Here is a 16,324-nt window from a genome sequence, read left to right as displayed (position 1 = left end):
ATCCTTTTTTATATGCTTGGGTGAACGTTTGCAAGCATGTTCATGGGGTCAGTTCCCCACAACTGGGTTGGCAAATAATGTGCGCAATTACAGCTTTAATGAATATTACCGAATGCCCCACGGAGAGGGTATGCTAACGTACATTACCACTACCGACATGGGACTGCTCATCCACCATGCCCTCACCTGCACTGGGCTTCATCAAGTGTCATTATTTTATTTTTTGGTCAATGTGTAAAGTAAAATGTTCATTTTCTTTTGGAAGTCAGTTTTGCGGGGTGCCTGGGTGGCTCAGTTGGTTAAACATCTGACTCCTGATCCTGGCTCAGGTCACGATCTCACAGTATGTGAGTGTGAGCCCAGCTGATGGCGTGGAGGCTGCTTGGGATTCTGTCTCTCCCTCTCTCTGCTCTGTCCCTGCTCGCTCGCTTTCTGTCTGGGTCTCAAAATTAATAAACAAATTTAAAAAAACAAAAATTTCAGTTTTGAAATTGCTGTTGATCTAGAGGGCTCCAAAGACCCGTTCTTTCACTCTTACCTCTGCAGAATTGTGATCCAATTCTTCCTATCCTTCTCTGCTGGTTCCTTTCTGCATCCAAATACCAGAGAGTGTGGGAATTCCTTTTCCTCCTTCTCCAAACACACTCTTCTTTTAAAAACAAAACAAAACAAAACAAAACAAAGCATTTTATTGAGGTATGATTGACATAAAAGAGTTGTCTATATTTCATGGATTTAATTTGATGAGTTTGGAGATAAATATCCTCCAGTGAAACCCTCACTACGATCTATGCCATAAACATATCCGTCACCTGCAAAAGTTTCCTTCTGCCCCTTTATTTATTTATATTATTGTGAGGATTATTTTCGTGTGTGTGTAAAAATCACAACCTTCTTGTGATTCTTGTGATCAAGGCATTCCTCCTGCCTTCCCGCTGGCAGCTCCAGGTCACGGTTCCTCATCACGATCTTGCATGTTACTCTGCCCCGTTGGGTACAAGTCTAAAGTCTGCCTCTGTTAAAGGGCATGGAGGGCTGCTGAATTAATGAAACTAAGACTCGGCTCTTGGCGGGCCCCCTGGTTCTTCGCAGGGCTCTTTCTTTTGATTGGACCAGGAGATAAAGTGACATCAGTGTAAAAGCCCCTGCTGAGCCACAATCCTATTGTCTTCAGTGGCACCTAATCCAGTTGAGCTCTTACAAGCTCTCTCACAGGTCACCGGCCTTGGGGACGAAGCCATGGCAGGATGGCTCTGCCTGCGACTGGAGACTGCACAGTGCTCAGGGCAAGAGAGCCAGTGGCAGGAAAGGAAAGGCCCCGTTGACTCACTCGCTGGGCAGCCAAGTGCTTAGTAACAAACAGTAAACAGAGGCGGCAGCGCCCGTGGCCGTGGCAGCTCAGCAGAGAGGTGAACGAGATCCCTGCTCGTTGTTGGAAAATTGTGTGATGGAGGCCTAGACCCGATCACGGTCACAGAGAATTTCACATGCAACCTCTGACTCAGAACACAGGTATTTCTCCGCGTTGTTCACTTTTCTTCTGTTAATCTGGGTCGGGGGAAGGGCAAATCCATTCACTGGCTTGGGTATCAGGAATAAGGAGAACACGACTGGACTAAGTCCTGTGCTAGTGACTCTGTGGTATTATTTGGAGTGTTATTTGTTCCAGGCTACTAGTGGGACCTGATTCAAATGGTGAATTTGCTTTAAAGCAGTAACGAATGGGCTCAGCAGAGGAAACATGGGGTTTAGAGTCAGACCAACCCTTGTTTAAGTCATTGCTTTGCTATTCAGCATCTTTTCGTGAATTCAAATTCAAAGCAAAGGCAACTTCCCTGAGACTCAGTTTCCTCATCTGTAAAATGGGGATAATAAATACCTACATTATAGGGCGATTAAGGATACACGAAGTGACATATATCAAGCACTTAGCACATGCTTGAGGCATAGACGTAGCTCTTAGTAAGTGATAACTCACTATCTTTCAGAAATGAGTAATTTGGTTATGCTTAAAGAAGGTCAATGCTTTAGAGTAAAGAGTTTCAGGTTTTATCCGGCTGACTTCCACAAAACAATGGGGAATAAAAGTATCAATGATTCATCTGGCTTTTGTTTTTTAAGTAACAATTAAATTCAGAGATGAGGTATGCATATTTCTCCTGGCTACATCCTGTCATTTGCTACAGATTAGAGCTGAAATGGACGAAGTAATCAATTCAGCAAGCACTTACCACCTATCTCCTGGCTGCCAAGCCAAGTGCTAAGTACTGGGGACACCTCTCTCTGCTCAGAGGCTCTTCCGGGTGAGCGCAGGAGCCAAAAGAGGTGAGCCTACAAGGTGACGTGTGGCAGCAGCAAGTGCTGAAGTGGTGTAGGCTCCCGGAAGAGATGATGTTTGAGAGCGGTTTGAATGCTGGGTGGGAACTAGCAGGAGGTAGGAGGAGAGGGGTTGGGGCAAGCTATGCCAGGCAGAGGAAAGCATGTGCAAAAGCCCAGTGGCATGAATAAGTAAAGCATGTTCTGGGAATATCAGGCAGTTTGGCGTAACTGTAGTGAGACGTGAGTGTGGGCATCTGATAAGAAAGAAGTCTGCATAGGTGAATAGGGTAGAGCAAGGCAAGCCTTCTATGGCTTGCATTTCATTCAGAAAGTTCTGGAAAGCCATTGATAATTTTAATGAGGGGATGTCATGATTGCATTTAAATATTAGAAAGATTACTCTGGTAGTAATATACATGTTGGGTTGGAGGGGATGAAGCCTGGAAAGTTGACAGATAGACTAACCTAAGGAAACAGTTTGGGGATGTATAGACCTGTCAAGCAAGGGCTGCCAGCAGTGTGAAAAGAAAGATAAACAAACATGCATACATGTACATAATATAGGTTTGTTATAAATTTTATTTATATGAAGGATGCTCATGTTGCACAATTTATAAGTAGTAAAATACAGCATAGTCTCTTTTGCAAGTTCCGTACAGCCAATAGATTCACACAGAATGCAAACATTGATTTTGCTGAACTCTTACATCCTTAGTCAGTCAATGTTTGCAATTGACCACTGAGTATAGTTCCAACATGAATGTTGGCTGATATCTTTGTTTACGTTGACAAGTCAGAAGAAAGTTAAGCAATGAACGTGAATGTTTTAACTTTGCTCATTTCTCCGTGACATGAGGAACTGCTGAACTGGATCATAATTTTTGAATTCTGGAAGAATAGTTCCTCAATTTTTGCACTATTCACAATATAACAGCTATAGACACAACACACTTTTAGATTTAATCTGAATTATTAACATTTTCTCCATCACTTTCTTAAGTCTAGATAATCAACAAAACAACAAACCAAGCCCTGATTTGTAGCTTCTGTCAATTTCTGTGGTGTGAATACTGCCTCTATGGTCAATTCCAAGCTCCCAGTGTGATATCACTGAATACAAGGTTTGAAGAGCTGTGTATTAGCACACCACTATATAGTATTTCCACCACGCAAATGCAATTGATTTAAATGAGCTGAAGAGCATGGACAATAATGAAACATAGTGAAACAATTAGGAAATATATTGAATATATTATTAATATAATTTATTTATTAAAAAAAATTTTTTTTAACGTTTATTTATTTTTGAGACAGGGAGAGACAGAGCATGAACTGGGGAGGGTCAGAGAGAGGGAGACACAGAATCTGAAACAGGCTCCAGGCTCTGAGCTGTCAGCACAGAGCCCGACGTGGGGCTCGAACTCATGGACCACGAGATCATGACCTGAGCCAAAGTCGGCCGCCCAACCGACTGAGCCACCCAGGCGCCCCTAATATAATTTATTTAATTGGAAGTTTCTGTAATTTGATTTTTCACAATGGCTATGTTTAACATCCAGCTTGCAAAATCCCTGGACATTCATTGACTCTCACTGGTGAGTAGGAGTCTTCTTCAGCACAGCAAAGGGGCCCAGAGAGCTTTAAAGAGGCAGAATCCATGGGGAGGGGAATATGATGATCAGGAGAAGCAGGGATGAAGAAAGGAGTTAAGAGGAATATGTGTTTCTCTCTATGGACAAACACATCAACCACCAAAACAAGAAATACAGGATTGGATTCAGGGGTGCAAAGCGATGTTAGATTATTTGAAAAGACTGATAAAGAAAGATGACTGTGGATTTAAATACAGAGTGGAGAAGGTTGAAGGCTATTCGCAGTCTTGAAGAGAAGTCACTGGACTTTTTCAGATGCCTGCAGAATCCTTGCTCACTCCCCTGCTAGGGGATATCTGTGTTTGATGGAATTTATCTTGGCCAAGTTGGTCTGCATTAATCCTTTTATTTTTAAGGTAATGTTTACTTTGCCTTTCTAGAAATTGAAGGTAATTCTGCTCTCTACAAACTGTATTTTAAGCCTTCAGGGATGTCTGGAAAGTGATGCAACCCTTCTTGGGTGCTGCCCCTTGCCCAGGCTGCCTCTCTGTCAGTCGTGCTCATTGGACTTGAGGTTATGGAGGAAGGGCAGGCCATGCTCAGAGGGTCTGGCTGGACCAAGGGAGTGCTTTCGGTGGGACAGGGTAGTGTGGGGTGGGCGTGCAGCCTGTAAGGGAGGACACAGGAAAACAGCCCTTTTCACCATCTCTCCCCCTCTCAATTTGCCTAGTCTCTGATCCTGGTAGTCACCTCTCTCCCACCTATTGTCCCCTTGTACAGGTCCCCTCCACTCACGGCTTCTGTGTTCAGGCCATGTAAGCCCACCTGACACTGTGCAGCTGGCCTGAGTTTATGACCTCAGTTCATAAGTCTTCCACCAAACTCCTCCCCTTTCATCTAAGAGAATAGTCACCCAAATACCCTGGAGCATTGCCAAGGACTAGGTAGGGGTCTCCCTGGTTACTTCACATGGTAATTCTATCTCTAAATTCTAACTGGCTGCAGTCATTGCCCATCTATAACTGGCTCTTCCAAATAAGCAACGGGACCTAGGGCAGTTCTGTCTGTAACTTGTAATGTGCAGATTATCCTGTTAAAATACGGATTCTGACTTAAAGGGCCCAGGGAAGGCCTGAGTCTGCATTTCTAACAAGTTCCTGGGTGATGCCCACGTGGCTGGTCTGAGGGATCACACTTTGAGTAGCAAGGACTGGGGTCACTGGCATCTGTAGTCCCACTGGTAAAGCCATTTCTGCTCTCAAGCCCGAGTTCTGTGGGTTTGTCCCCACCCTATCCCCTGCCCTCACTTTATATTCAATGTTAATCATATGAACGGCTAGCATTTATTGAGAAGCTACCACATGTCAGATGCAATAATTCATGTTACAGACGAGTATCGAGGAAAAAAAAAATAAGTTACCCAAGGTAGACAGGGGTTAGCCCGACTCTGACCTCAGAACCTGCCCTCTCAGCCACTATGCTTTGCTATTTCCGTTTTCCTTTCAATATTTATTGGCCCTGAGGTCAATGTTTTTAGCCGTTTTCCTCTCTGACCTCTCTTGCCTAAGACAGTCAGACTAACTCCCCTGCCCCAGACTTGGTCTTCATTTTATTCTTGGTCACTGGTAGCCCTATTTCTAATTGCTCTTCTCCTTTTTCTTGCCTTAGTTCTTACTGAATTACCTCCTTTTCCCTATAATTCCTTGAGTTAAAATGGTTATAATAGCCCGACATCGTTGGAAACAGAGTAGGTGGTGAAGGAAAGCAGGAAGGAGATCCACAGAATGGTGGAAAAGGACCAGTTCGTGGTGGGCTGGTGCCAGTCAAGTGGTAGATTTTGAGACTAAGTGGTCAGAACTTACTTCTCCGTAGGTTAAAGAGGTGTGGAAAAGTATCTGGCTAGGTAGGAAATGTGTTGGACCTTTAAAGAAAGTGTCACGTAAGTATTTCATTCATTTCATGTATTGGTATCTTTTCTGTATGTTGCTGGTCCACAGAGTGCAGACAGCTCCCGACTCACTCAGTCAGGGAAGAAGGAGCTCCAGGCGGGAGTGTCCCCACACAACCCTGGGAAGGACAGGAGATGAGAGGGGTGTGGTGCATCTGGAACTTGGAGAGAGGCTATGGAGGCAAGGGGAAGTCGCTGGAGATCAGCGTGGAAGGGTGGACTGGAGGTCGCATAAGCTTTGTTTAGGAGTCAGGAAATGGAAATGATTCTATGGAAAACACAAAGCCACTGAAGGCTTTAATGTGGAAGAGTCATATGGTCAAATGTGTTTTAGGAAGAGGTCTCTCTGTAGGATGGAGACTGGATTGGGGCAATGGTAAGACTTTTGCTATGAAGGTGCTTTATAGATGGGGTTAACGTCTATAATCAGTTGACATTAAATTAAGGAATATATGTAATGTGGGTGAGCCTAAGCCAGTCAGTTGAAAAACCTTAAAAGCAAAACCGAGGTTCCTTCAAAGGAGAATAAATTGTGCCTCAAGACTATAGCATCAGGGCGCCTGAGTGGCTCAGTTGGTTGAGCATCTGACTCTTGATTTTGGCTCAGGTCATGATCTCATGGTTTGTGGGATTGAGCCCTGCATTGGGGCTCCACGTTAACAGCACAGAGCCTGTTTGGGATTCTGGGATTCTCTCTCTCCCTCTCTCTCTCTGCCCCTCCTCTACTTACTCTCTCTCTCTCAAAATAAATAATAAATAAACTTAAAAACAAAAAGACAACAACATCAACTCCTACACAAGTTTCTAGCCCACTAGTCTGTCCTGTGGATTTCAGACTTGCCAGCCCTGCATTCATGTGAGCCAATTTAAACAAAAAATTATAAATATAATTTATATTTAAATAAATATATTTAAATTTAAATAAATATATTTAACTTCATATGTATAAATAAACCTGGTTCTCTGGAGAACTGCTGACAATGGTTATATTATAAATTAGGTGAACATTAGTCAAATATCATGTGAAATAGGGGCGCCTGGGTGGCTTAGCCGGTTAAGCGTTCGACTTTGGCTCAGGTCATGATCTTGTGGTTCGTGAGTTTAAGCCCCATGTCAGGCTCTGTGCTGATGGCTCAGAGCCTGGAGCCTGCTTCAGATTCTGTGTCTCCCTCTCTCTCTGCCCCTCGCCTGCTCTCTCTCTCTCTCTCAAAAATAAGCATTAAAAAAAATCATGTGAAGTAGCTCTTTTTATATATAAATCACCAGATGAATGGGTCTTAATACTTTAAAGCTGAATTTGAAGGCTCAAGACAGCAGCTGTTAGAATTCACAACTTTATTTTATTTTATTATTATTATTTTTCTACAGCCCCAAAGCAGCTGTCCTGAAATACCAGACCATTCTTATCAACCTAACGAGACTGATTCTCACCTAAAATTCACAACTTTGAATAAACTGAATAATGATTTAAACATACGTAGCTTCAATTAGTCTTGTTAGCTTACAAGCCCACCATCCCCTCCTTTAGAAACTTAAATGGCACTTACTAGCCATGCAAATTTGGGGACCTTAAGTCAGTTAAATTCTCAGTTTCCTCATCTGGATATGGGGATCATTTTGCCTTGCCTTGAAGGATTTTTGTGGGAATCACAAAAATGTATGCAAACTCTATAAGCTGCAAAGGGCTATTCTCCTTGGAAGGCATTGCCTTTAAGTAAAATTGGTGAGGACTCAATCAATCATCTCTGAGTATGAATTACATTAAAACTGGCCCTGCAGCCTTAGAAAAGGAGGCTACAGCTCTTCCTAAAGGACAAGCAGGACCAAAGAACACAGGTGGAACACGAAGTGCATTAATAACAGTGAATTCTATTTTTGACATTTTACTTAAATTCTTCCGATTATGTCAAGAAGAGAGTCTGTCTGGAGCCCTAGGCTTTCACATTTCTCAAACGAATGGCTCCTTTCACAATGAAAGACCAGGCTTTGGGACCATTGGAAGGCAATATTATCTGGCAAGAATTCAAGGATTTAAAAGAAATAGATAATTACCTTCTATTGTTGTCCAATACTAATTTTCCATTTCCTATAAAATATGCAGTTTCCCTGAATGCATTCACTCAAATAAAAAACTGATCTTATCAGCACGGGTTATATAGGAATGTAGCAAATATGAGGTAAGTCGAATGTAAGCAAATATGGGCGATGAGAAAAACCCTCCTCTAAAACACTCTAAATGTTTTTCTGTACTGGGACATCCATTCTCTTATCCACAAATGCAAGGTTCCATCTGGGAACACTGAAGAAAGGTAGGACATCTGCTAGTTGCCATGTTCTCATTAGCTTGTTCTGCTTCTCACAACCATCTTGTAAGGCAGGACGTATCATCTCCATTTTACAGCGGGGAGAAGAGATTTTGAGAGTGCTCTTGCTCAAGGTCACACTACGTTGGTGCTACAGCCAGTATTTATATAGGGCAGTAGGGCAGGATCTGTGTGAAGAACTCAGAACTGAGATCAGCTTCCAAGGATCTCCCCGTAGGAGAGTGCCGGAAGTTAAGAGCCCTGACACCTTTAGCCCAGATGAGGCTTTCAATGGAGCCCAGATGAGGCAGAAGCTGACTTTTCCTCCTGGGGGAATGATGCCATTTGCCTTCTGGAAAGTTTTGCTCAGATTTTGGTCTGAGTGCAAGCAGATGGTTTTTAATGAATGTCCAAAGGGAGAAGGAATGAAGGGAGACATAAGGACCAAAAGGAGGAAGGCAAAAGGATCATTCTGAGAGCTTTGATTCCTTGGGAGCCCCACATCCTTCCCTGGTTCCTCCCTAGGGTGTCTATTTTGGGGACCTTGAGATATTTTAGGCATTTTGCTAAGGTTTAAAATGGGTTGTTTATAGCACCTCGATCCTGGCAGACAGATGGAAACAATTAACACCATATCTTAAGAATCTCATACTTGGAAACTTCTCAGCAGCTTTGATGCTTAAAATCCCTTTCTGGGTGGTTAGAGCAGAGATGGAAAGAAATGGAAATAAGATGTGTTCATCACATTTTACATACTGAGCCCTTGAATATAATTTCCTAACAGTTACATGAGGTAGATGCTATGATTAACATTATATCCCAGATGACAAAACTGAGGCTCAGAGAGGTTAAGCATATATATGCTCTGTGCCCAAGCTCACATAGCCAGGAAGTTAGGGAGCTGGAGTTTCAACCTCCCAGAGCTCACGTCTTTTTTTAGCCAACAGTAGACTGTTGAATGAAAAAGAGCTGGTGGTAGGTTGAACAATGCTTCCCCCCACCACAACAAAAGATATATACATCCTGATCTGTGGAATCTATGACTACTACCTTAAATGGCAAAACAACTGCAGATGTGATGAGGTTAAAGGGTCTTGAAATGGGGAGAGTATCCTGGATCATCTAGGCAGGCCCTACTAGATGCAGTCACAAATATCCTTGTAAGAGGCAGACAGAGGGAGATTTAAATTTTTTTTTTCAACGTTTATTTATTTTTTGGGACAGAGAGAGACAGAGCATGAACGGGGGGAGGGGCAGAGAGAGAGGGAGACACAGAATCGGAAACAGGCTCCAGGCTCTGAGCCATCAGCCCAGAGCCCGACGCGGGCTCGAACTCACGGACCGCGAGATCGTGACCTGGCTGAAGTCGGCCACTTAACCGACTGCCAGGCGCCCCTAGACACCCAGGCGCCCCTAGAGGGAGATTTAAAATAGAAGAGGAGAAGGTGATGAGACCATGGAGGCAGACATTAGAATGATGTGGCCACAAGTCAAGAAATGCTGGCTGCCACCAGAAACAGGAAGAGACAAGGAGCAGACCCTCCCTTGGAACTTCTGGAGGGAATGCGGCCCTGCCCACAGCCCGATTTCAGCTCAGTGAAACTGATTTCTCTGAGATGATAAATTTCTGTTGCTTTCATCCATCAGGCTGGTGGTAATTTGTCCCAGCAGCCATAGGAAACCAGCACAGGGCCGGAGCTAGCATCCTGGGGGACGACATTCCAGGGACAGCGAGAGGGAGTCATGGGAAACCGGGATCTGAAGCAACGGGTAGTGTTTCAGGGAGGGAGTGGTCACCCACTGGCTGTCCCCGCGAGACCAGAGGCAGTGTGCCTTGTCCCTTCCACTTCCCTCGCAGGCACCTTCTCAACCTTCAAGTCTCAGCTCATATGGTGCCTTCCTTGACCACTCCGGCTCAAGTGCACAGCCTTGTTTACCTCTTCTTCATAGTCTATCTCTCTGTGGACTTATTTTGTTCCTCTGTTTACCTGTTCCGTATCGGTGCCCCTCTGCCCATCCCCACTAGAATGTAAGACTTGCCAGGGTAGGATGTTATATTTTCATGTTTCTATTTACAGCTTAAAATATACTAACTCCTTGGTAGGATTTGTTAAATAAAGGGATGGCTGAGGCAAGGATGTCGAGGGCATGGGCAGAGCTTCTAGGCCGAGCCAGACCAGAGAAGGGCTATGAAGCCGGAGGCCAGTAGAGGAGAGTCCCTAGAGACAGAATGCACCATAACATGGGAACTTATGGAAGGGAGCCTGAGGAAACTCCTGAACAGCAATGAGGCCTCAGATGGAGGAGACTTTTGGGTTACGAGATGACTGCAGAAGCGTTCGGAGAATCGAGTCAACATACAGGACTTGGCCCACAGAGGTGTGAGCCTGGGAAGTGAATGAGAGACAACAGAGCTGCCCCCCCAGAAGCATGGCCATGGGCTGGACGCTTTCCCAGAGCTTCCTCACTGGCAGGAAGGCAGGGTTTATCTGTGTGGTGGGATCTCTCTGTCCCTTAGATGGTTAATGGTCCCCTTCCAGTTCACGGTGCAGTGGTACCTCACCACCAGACTGTGTAGACAAACACTTGGATACAAGCCCGGAGGCATCACGGCATGCCGGGGTAGGGCTGATGGCGGCTGTCTCATAAACCGGGACTGGTGCACATAAAGCCCTTGGAACAGTGCCTGGTGCACAGTAAGCGCTAGGGAGTGTCTCCTTGTATTGGTGTTGTCAGCTGGCCCTGAAATGGAATTTGCAATATTGCAATGTTAACATATATTTGGGTTGCTTCTTAAGGACTAGTGGGCTGAAATGGAGTCCCTGAAGTATATCCCCAAACGGGTTACTGCCTACCAGAGTGGAGGGGTGTGGTCAGGGCTGCCGTGGAAATTCGGGGCCACCAATGGTTCCCAAGTGTTGGCACTCCCCAGAGGCACAACTCACTCCTGTGGACAGAATGTCACGTTCATCTGTGGCCCTGGGGTCAGAGAGAGTTTGTACAGAAAAGCAGGACGTAGACATCTCTTTCTGCAGTGGGAGCATGCACATGTCTTGGAACAGTGGGATGGGTTTGTTGTTGTTTTTTGTTTTTGTTAATGGAGAGGCTGATGACTAGTTTGCTGGCATTACCTCCTGTGTTTGGGGGTTTATTGCCTTTGACGTGGAAGCTGTAATCCTGATACACCAGCAACGAGAATGGCAACTTCAAGCCTCAAAGAACTCTTGGTTCCAACCACAGAGAGGGGTGTTTGACTAGCCAACCCAAGCAGTTACGTGCTTTTCTAGATGTTGGCTGTTTCCTTATCCACCCTAGATGGAAAGAATGGTTGGGCCTCTTAATCTGGTTGGCATTTGTTGGCAGCATTTCAGATAGAGTCTAACATAACTGATGAAAATTGCTGGATTTGTATTTCAAGAAAGGAGGTGGAAATGGAGTGCTATTTTTTGGATTTGCCTAAAAACATTTTTAGCAGGGCAATGCTTGAAATTGTTTTAAACTTATCGTAAATGAACGGACCCAGAGAACCGTTACAACAAACGTTTAGCTTACCGAGTCATTGTAAGATGAACACCTTATTTGAGCCATCACTGAGGCTAAGAAATAGGACTTTGCCCCCCATTCCAGAAACCCTTCCATATCCTCCGTCTCAATCACAGGCCCTCACTCCCCCAAAGGTAATCATTATCCAGACTTTTACAGTCATCCTCTTGTTTCTGTAGCTTTGTCCCTCACACGTGCATTCCTAGATACTATATTTACTTTTACTCATTTATTAATTTGATCTGTCTTTAAAAAAATTTTTTAGGGGCGCCTGGGTGGCGCAGTCGGTTAAGCGTCCGACTTCAGCCAGGTCACGATCTCGCGGTCCGTGAGTTCGAGCCCCACGTCAGGCTCTGGGCTGATGGCTCAGAGCCTGGAGCCTGTTTCCGATTCTGTGTCTCCCTCTCTCTCTGCCCCTCCCCCGTTCATGCTCTGTCTCTCTCTGTCCCAAAAATAAATAAATGTTGGAAAAAAATTAAAAAAAAATTTTTTTAAATGTTTATTTATTTTTGAGAGAGAGAGAGAGAGAGAGAGGGAGAGAATGAGTGGGGGAGGGGCAGAAAGAAGGGGGAGACACAGGATCTGAAGCAGGCTCCAGGCTCTGCACTGTCAGCACAGAGCCTGACGTGGGGCTGGAACTCATGGACTGCAAGATCACAACCTGAGCTGAAGTCAGATGCTTAACTGACTGAGCCACCCACGCACCTCATGATCTGTCTTTTAATTATAAGTTCCTTTCCATTCCTTGCTTTTCTCTTAAAAATTATTCACATTTATGGGGGCACCTGTGTGGCTCAGTCAGTTAAGCGTCCGACTTAGACTCAGGTTATGATCTCACGGTTTGTGGGTTCCAGCCCCACGTCGGGCTCTGTGCTGACAGCTCGGAGCCTGGAGTCTGCTTCTGATTCTGAGTCTCCCTCTCCCTCTGCCCCTCCCCTGCTCACACTCTGTCTCTCTGTCTCTCAAAAATAAATAAATGTAAAAAAAATAAAAAAAATTATTCACATTTATGGTGTAATTCACATACCATAAGTCACCTTTTAATGTTCACAATTCAGAAGTTTTTGGTATGTTCACAAGATTGTGTAACTATCACAACTAATTCCAGAGTATTGTCATCAAGCTGTTAAGAAATCTATACCCACTTCAGTCACTCTCCACCTGCCCTTCCCCCAAACCCTTGCCAAACCACTGATCTTTCCGTTTCTATTCATTCGCCTCTTCTGGATATTTCCTACGAATGCAATCATATGAAATGTGACCTTTAGTGGCTGACTTCCTTTACTTGGCAGATTGTTTTCAAGATTCATCGGTCTTGTATGGCATAGATCGTGGTGATGGTTTCATGAATATGTACTTATCTCTAAACTCATCAGGTTGCATACATTAAATATATACAGCTTTTCGTATGTCAGTTACACCTTAATAAAGGGGTATAAGAAAAAAGATTCATCCATCTTGCAGCATGTAGCAGGACTTTGTTCCTTTTTATGGCCAGATAGCATTCCATTGTATGTGGATACAATTTTGTATATTCATTCATTAGTTAAGGAACGTTTGGGTTGTTTCCACTTTTTGGATACTATCAAGGATGCAGCTATGAATGTTTGTGGGTAAGTTTTGGTGTCACATATGCTTTCATTTGTCTTGGGTATATACCAAGGAGTGGAATTGCGGAGTCACATGGTAACTCTATGATTAACTCTTTGAGGAACTACTGAACCGTTTTCCAAAGTGGCTACCTTATTTTACATCCTTATCAGCAATATGTGAGGTTTCCAATTTCCTCACATTTTTGTCAACACTTTTTGGTTATAACCATCCTTATAGATCTGAAATGGTATCACATTGTGGTTTTGATTTGCATTTACCTAATGACTAATTATGTTGAGCACTTTTCATGCGCTTATCAGTTATTTGTACATCTTTGGAGAAATGTATGTTCATAGTCTTTGCCCATTAAAAAAAAAAGATTTGGGTGGCCATACATTCCAGTTGGCCTGTGACACTCTCAGTTTTGCCTATTGTAGTCATTTTTTTATTCTACTTTGAATTTATTTATTATTGAAGCATAGTTGACGTCTCTACCCATTTTAAAATTAGGTTGTCTTTTTACAGTGAATTGTGAGGGTTCTTTATTTATACTTTTTTTTTAGTGTTTATTTATTTTTGAGACAGAGAGAGACCGAGTGTGAGTGGGGGAGGGGCGGAAAGAGACACACACACACACACACACACACACACACACACAGAATCCCAAGCAGGCTCCAGGCTCTGAGCTGTCAGCACAGAACCTGACACGGGGCTCAAACTCTTGAACCGTGAGATCATGATCTGAGCCGAAGTCGGACGCTTAACCAACTCAGCCACCCAGGCTTCCCAAGAGTTCTTTATTTATAGATGACCCCAATTTGCAATGGCTTGAGTTACAAGTTTTTGACTTTACGATGGTGCAAAAGCCACACACATTCAGTGGAAACTGTACTTCAGACATTGAATTTTGATCCTTTTCTGGGCTAGCAGGATGCACTACAATCCTCTCTCGTGATGCTGGGCAGTGGCCTGGAGCCTCAGCTCCCAGTCAGCCAGGTGGTCACAAGGGTAAACAACCGATACGCTTAAACCATTCTATTTTTCACTTTCAGTACAGTGTTCAATAAATTACATCAGATATTCAACACTCTATTATAAAACGGGCTTCGTGTTAGGTGATTTTGCCCAACTGTAGGCTAATCTGAGTGTTCTGAACACATGTAAGGTAGGCGAGGCTAAGCTATGATGTCAGTGTCAAATCTAAGAACTCTTTGCTTCGTCCTAGATCCTGAATATTTGCCTCGATGTGTTATTTCCTAAGAACTTACAGTTTTATGTTCTATATTAGGTCTATGATTCATTTTCAGTTAATTTTTAGTTTTTTTAAATGTTTATTCATTTCTGAGAGAGAGAGAGAGAGAGAGAGAGAGCATGAGTAGAGGAGGGGTGGAGAGAGAAATGGGCAGAGGATCCGAAGCAGGCTCCAGGCTCTGTGCTGACAGCAGCGAGCCTGATGTGGAGCTTGAATTCACGAACTGTGAGATCTTTTTTTTTTTTTTTTAATGTTTTTGTTTATTTTTGAGACAGAGAGAGACAGAGCATGAGCAGGGGAGGGGCAGAGAGAGAGGGAGACACAGAATCCGAAGCAGGCTCCCAGCTCCGAGCTGTCAGCACAGAGCCTGACGCGGGGCTCGAACTCATGGACTGTGAGATCATGACCTGAGCTGAAGTCGGTCACCCAACCGACTGAGCCACCCAGGAGCCCCAGATCTTAACCTGGGCCAAGGTCGGACTCTCAACCGACTGAGACACCCAGGTGACCTGAGTTAATTTTTATAAAAGATAAGAGGGTTTTTTTTTCTTTCTCCCGTGATGAATCCAGCACTATTTGTTGAAAGTTGAATTACTATATTGAAATGATGGTCTTGACTAGCCACACCACACCAGCCTAAAATACTTTTTTTTTTTTTTTTTTTTTTTTTTTTTAAATTTTTTTTTTTCAACGTTTATTTATTTTTGGGACAGAGAGAGGCAGAGCATGAACGGGGGAGGGGCAGAGAGAGGGAGACACAGAATCGGAAACAGGCTCCAGGCTCCGAGCCATCAGCCCAGAGCCCGACGCGGGGCTCGAACTCACAGACCGTGAGATCGTGACCTGGCTGAAGTCGGACGCTTAACCGACTGCGCCACCCAGGCGCCCCAGCCTAAAATACTTTTAATGCAATTTTTTTCTAGTCATATAGTGATGGGAAAACAAACCACACCACATTTGGTATTTCGTGAGAAATCTTGAGATTCAGAGATTTCGTATTTGAGAGTCCTAATCTTGTCCCTTTGTTTGTTCTCTAATAAGTAGCCTTTTACGCTGGCTGCAGAGAGCTGGGAACATGTGGCAGCATGGGGATGCCTAATCCACACGTCTCAAGCCAAGTTTAGATAAAGAAGTAGGAGGAAGAGAAAAAAGAAAGACAAGAGAGGCCCTGCACTTTAGCTTTGAATCTATTACTTTTTACCTGGGTGACCTTGGACTGCCTTCCCGTCTGCCAATGGGAACGACGGGCTTTCTTTGCAGACTCCTTGTAACATCTCACACATCAAGCTTCTGGCCTAGGTCTGGCTCCAGCACACCTCTGGTCCCCAGGGGAGAGGAGGACGTGCAAGGCTTTTTTCTTCTGGGAGTCCAACTCTCTTCCTGAGGCCGGAGGAGGTTGGACTACAGGCGTACGTAGAGCTGAGCAGGCGGTGAGTGGAGAGCTTGGCTTGGCCATGTTGGACAGAGGGATGAGGGTGCCATAACGTGCTCTCCGCCCTGCCCCCCACACCACCCTCCCGCCCTCCCTGAGGCTGCAGAAAAGATCAATGACGTAAATGGATTAGGAAAAGCCTGCCTGGCCTCTTCCTGCTGTCACCCCACCTGGGGCTGGAGATTAGTGGGTGGCAGCTGTGTCAGGAGGACAGACATTTAAATGTCAGCTTTGGTCGAAAGGAGCCCTTCTAAGAAGAGAGGAAAAGAGAAGACCAGCCTCCCTCACCCCTCCTCCGGCGTGTCAGTCCCGCGCTTCCCTGAGCCTGCACTTTTTCAAAAC

The 16,324-nt window shown here is 44.4% G+C and overlaps 1 protein-coding gene across 4 annotated transcripts in view; it reads left to right on the top strand.

Annotated features, from left to right (window-relative positions):
- Positions 1-1,196: 1,196 nt before the first annotated feature.
- Positions 1,197-16,324, top strand: part of FRMPD2 (FERM and PDZ domain containing 2) — a 103,437-nt gene continuing 88,309 nt past the window's right edge. For all 4 annotated transcript variants that reach the window (XR_006701556.1, XM_045437966.1, XM_045437968.1 and 1 more), the window contains exon 1: positions 1,197-1,512. Coding sequence is in view for 3 of the 4 variants with exons in the window: in XM_045437966.1 (XP_045293922.1) it covers positions 1,488-1,512 (25 nt within the window). In the remaining variant the exon portion in view is untranslated. The remainder of the gene's footprint in view (positions 1,513-16,324) is intronic.

This window comes from Leopardus geoffroyi, chromosome D2 (assembly GCF_018350155.1).
Source record: "Leopardus geoffroyi isolate Oge1 chromosome D2, O.geoffroyi_Oge1_pat1.0, whole genome shotgun sequence".
In the NCBI taxonomy this organism is placed as follows: domain Eukaryota; kingdom Metazoa; phylum Chordata; class Mammalia; order Carnivora; family Felidae; genus Leopardus; species Leopardus geoffroyi.
This window is presented reverse-complemented; position numbering and strand designations above follow the sequence as displayed.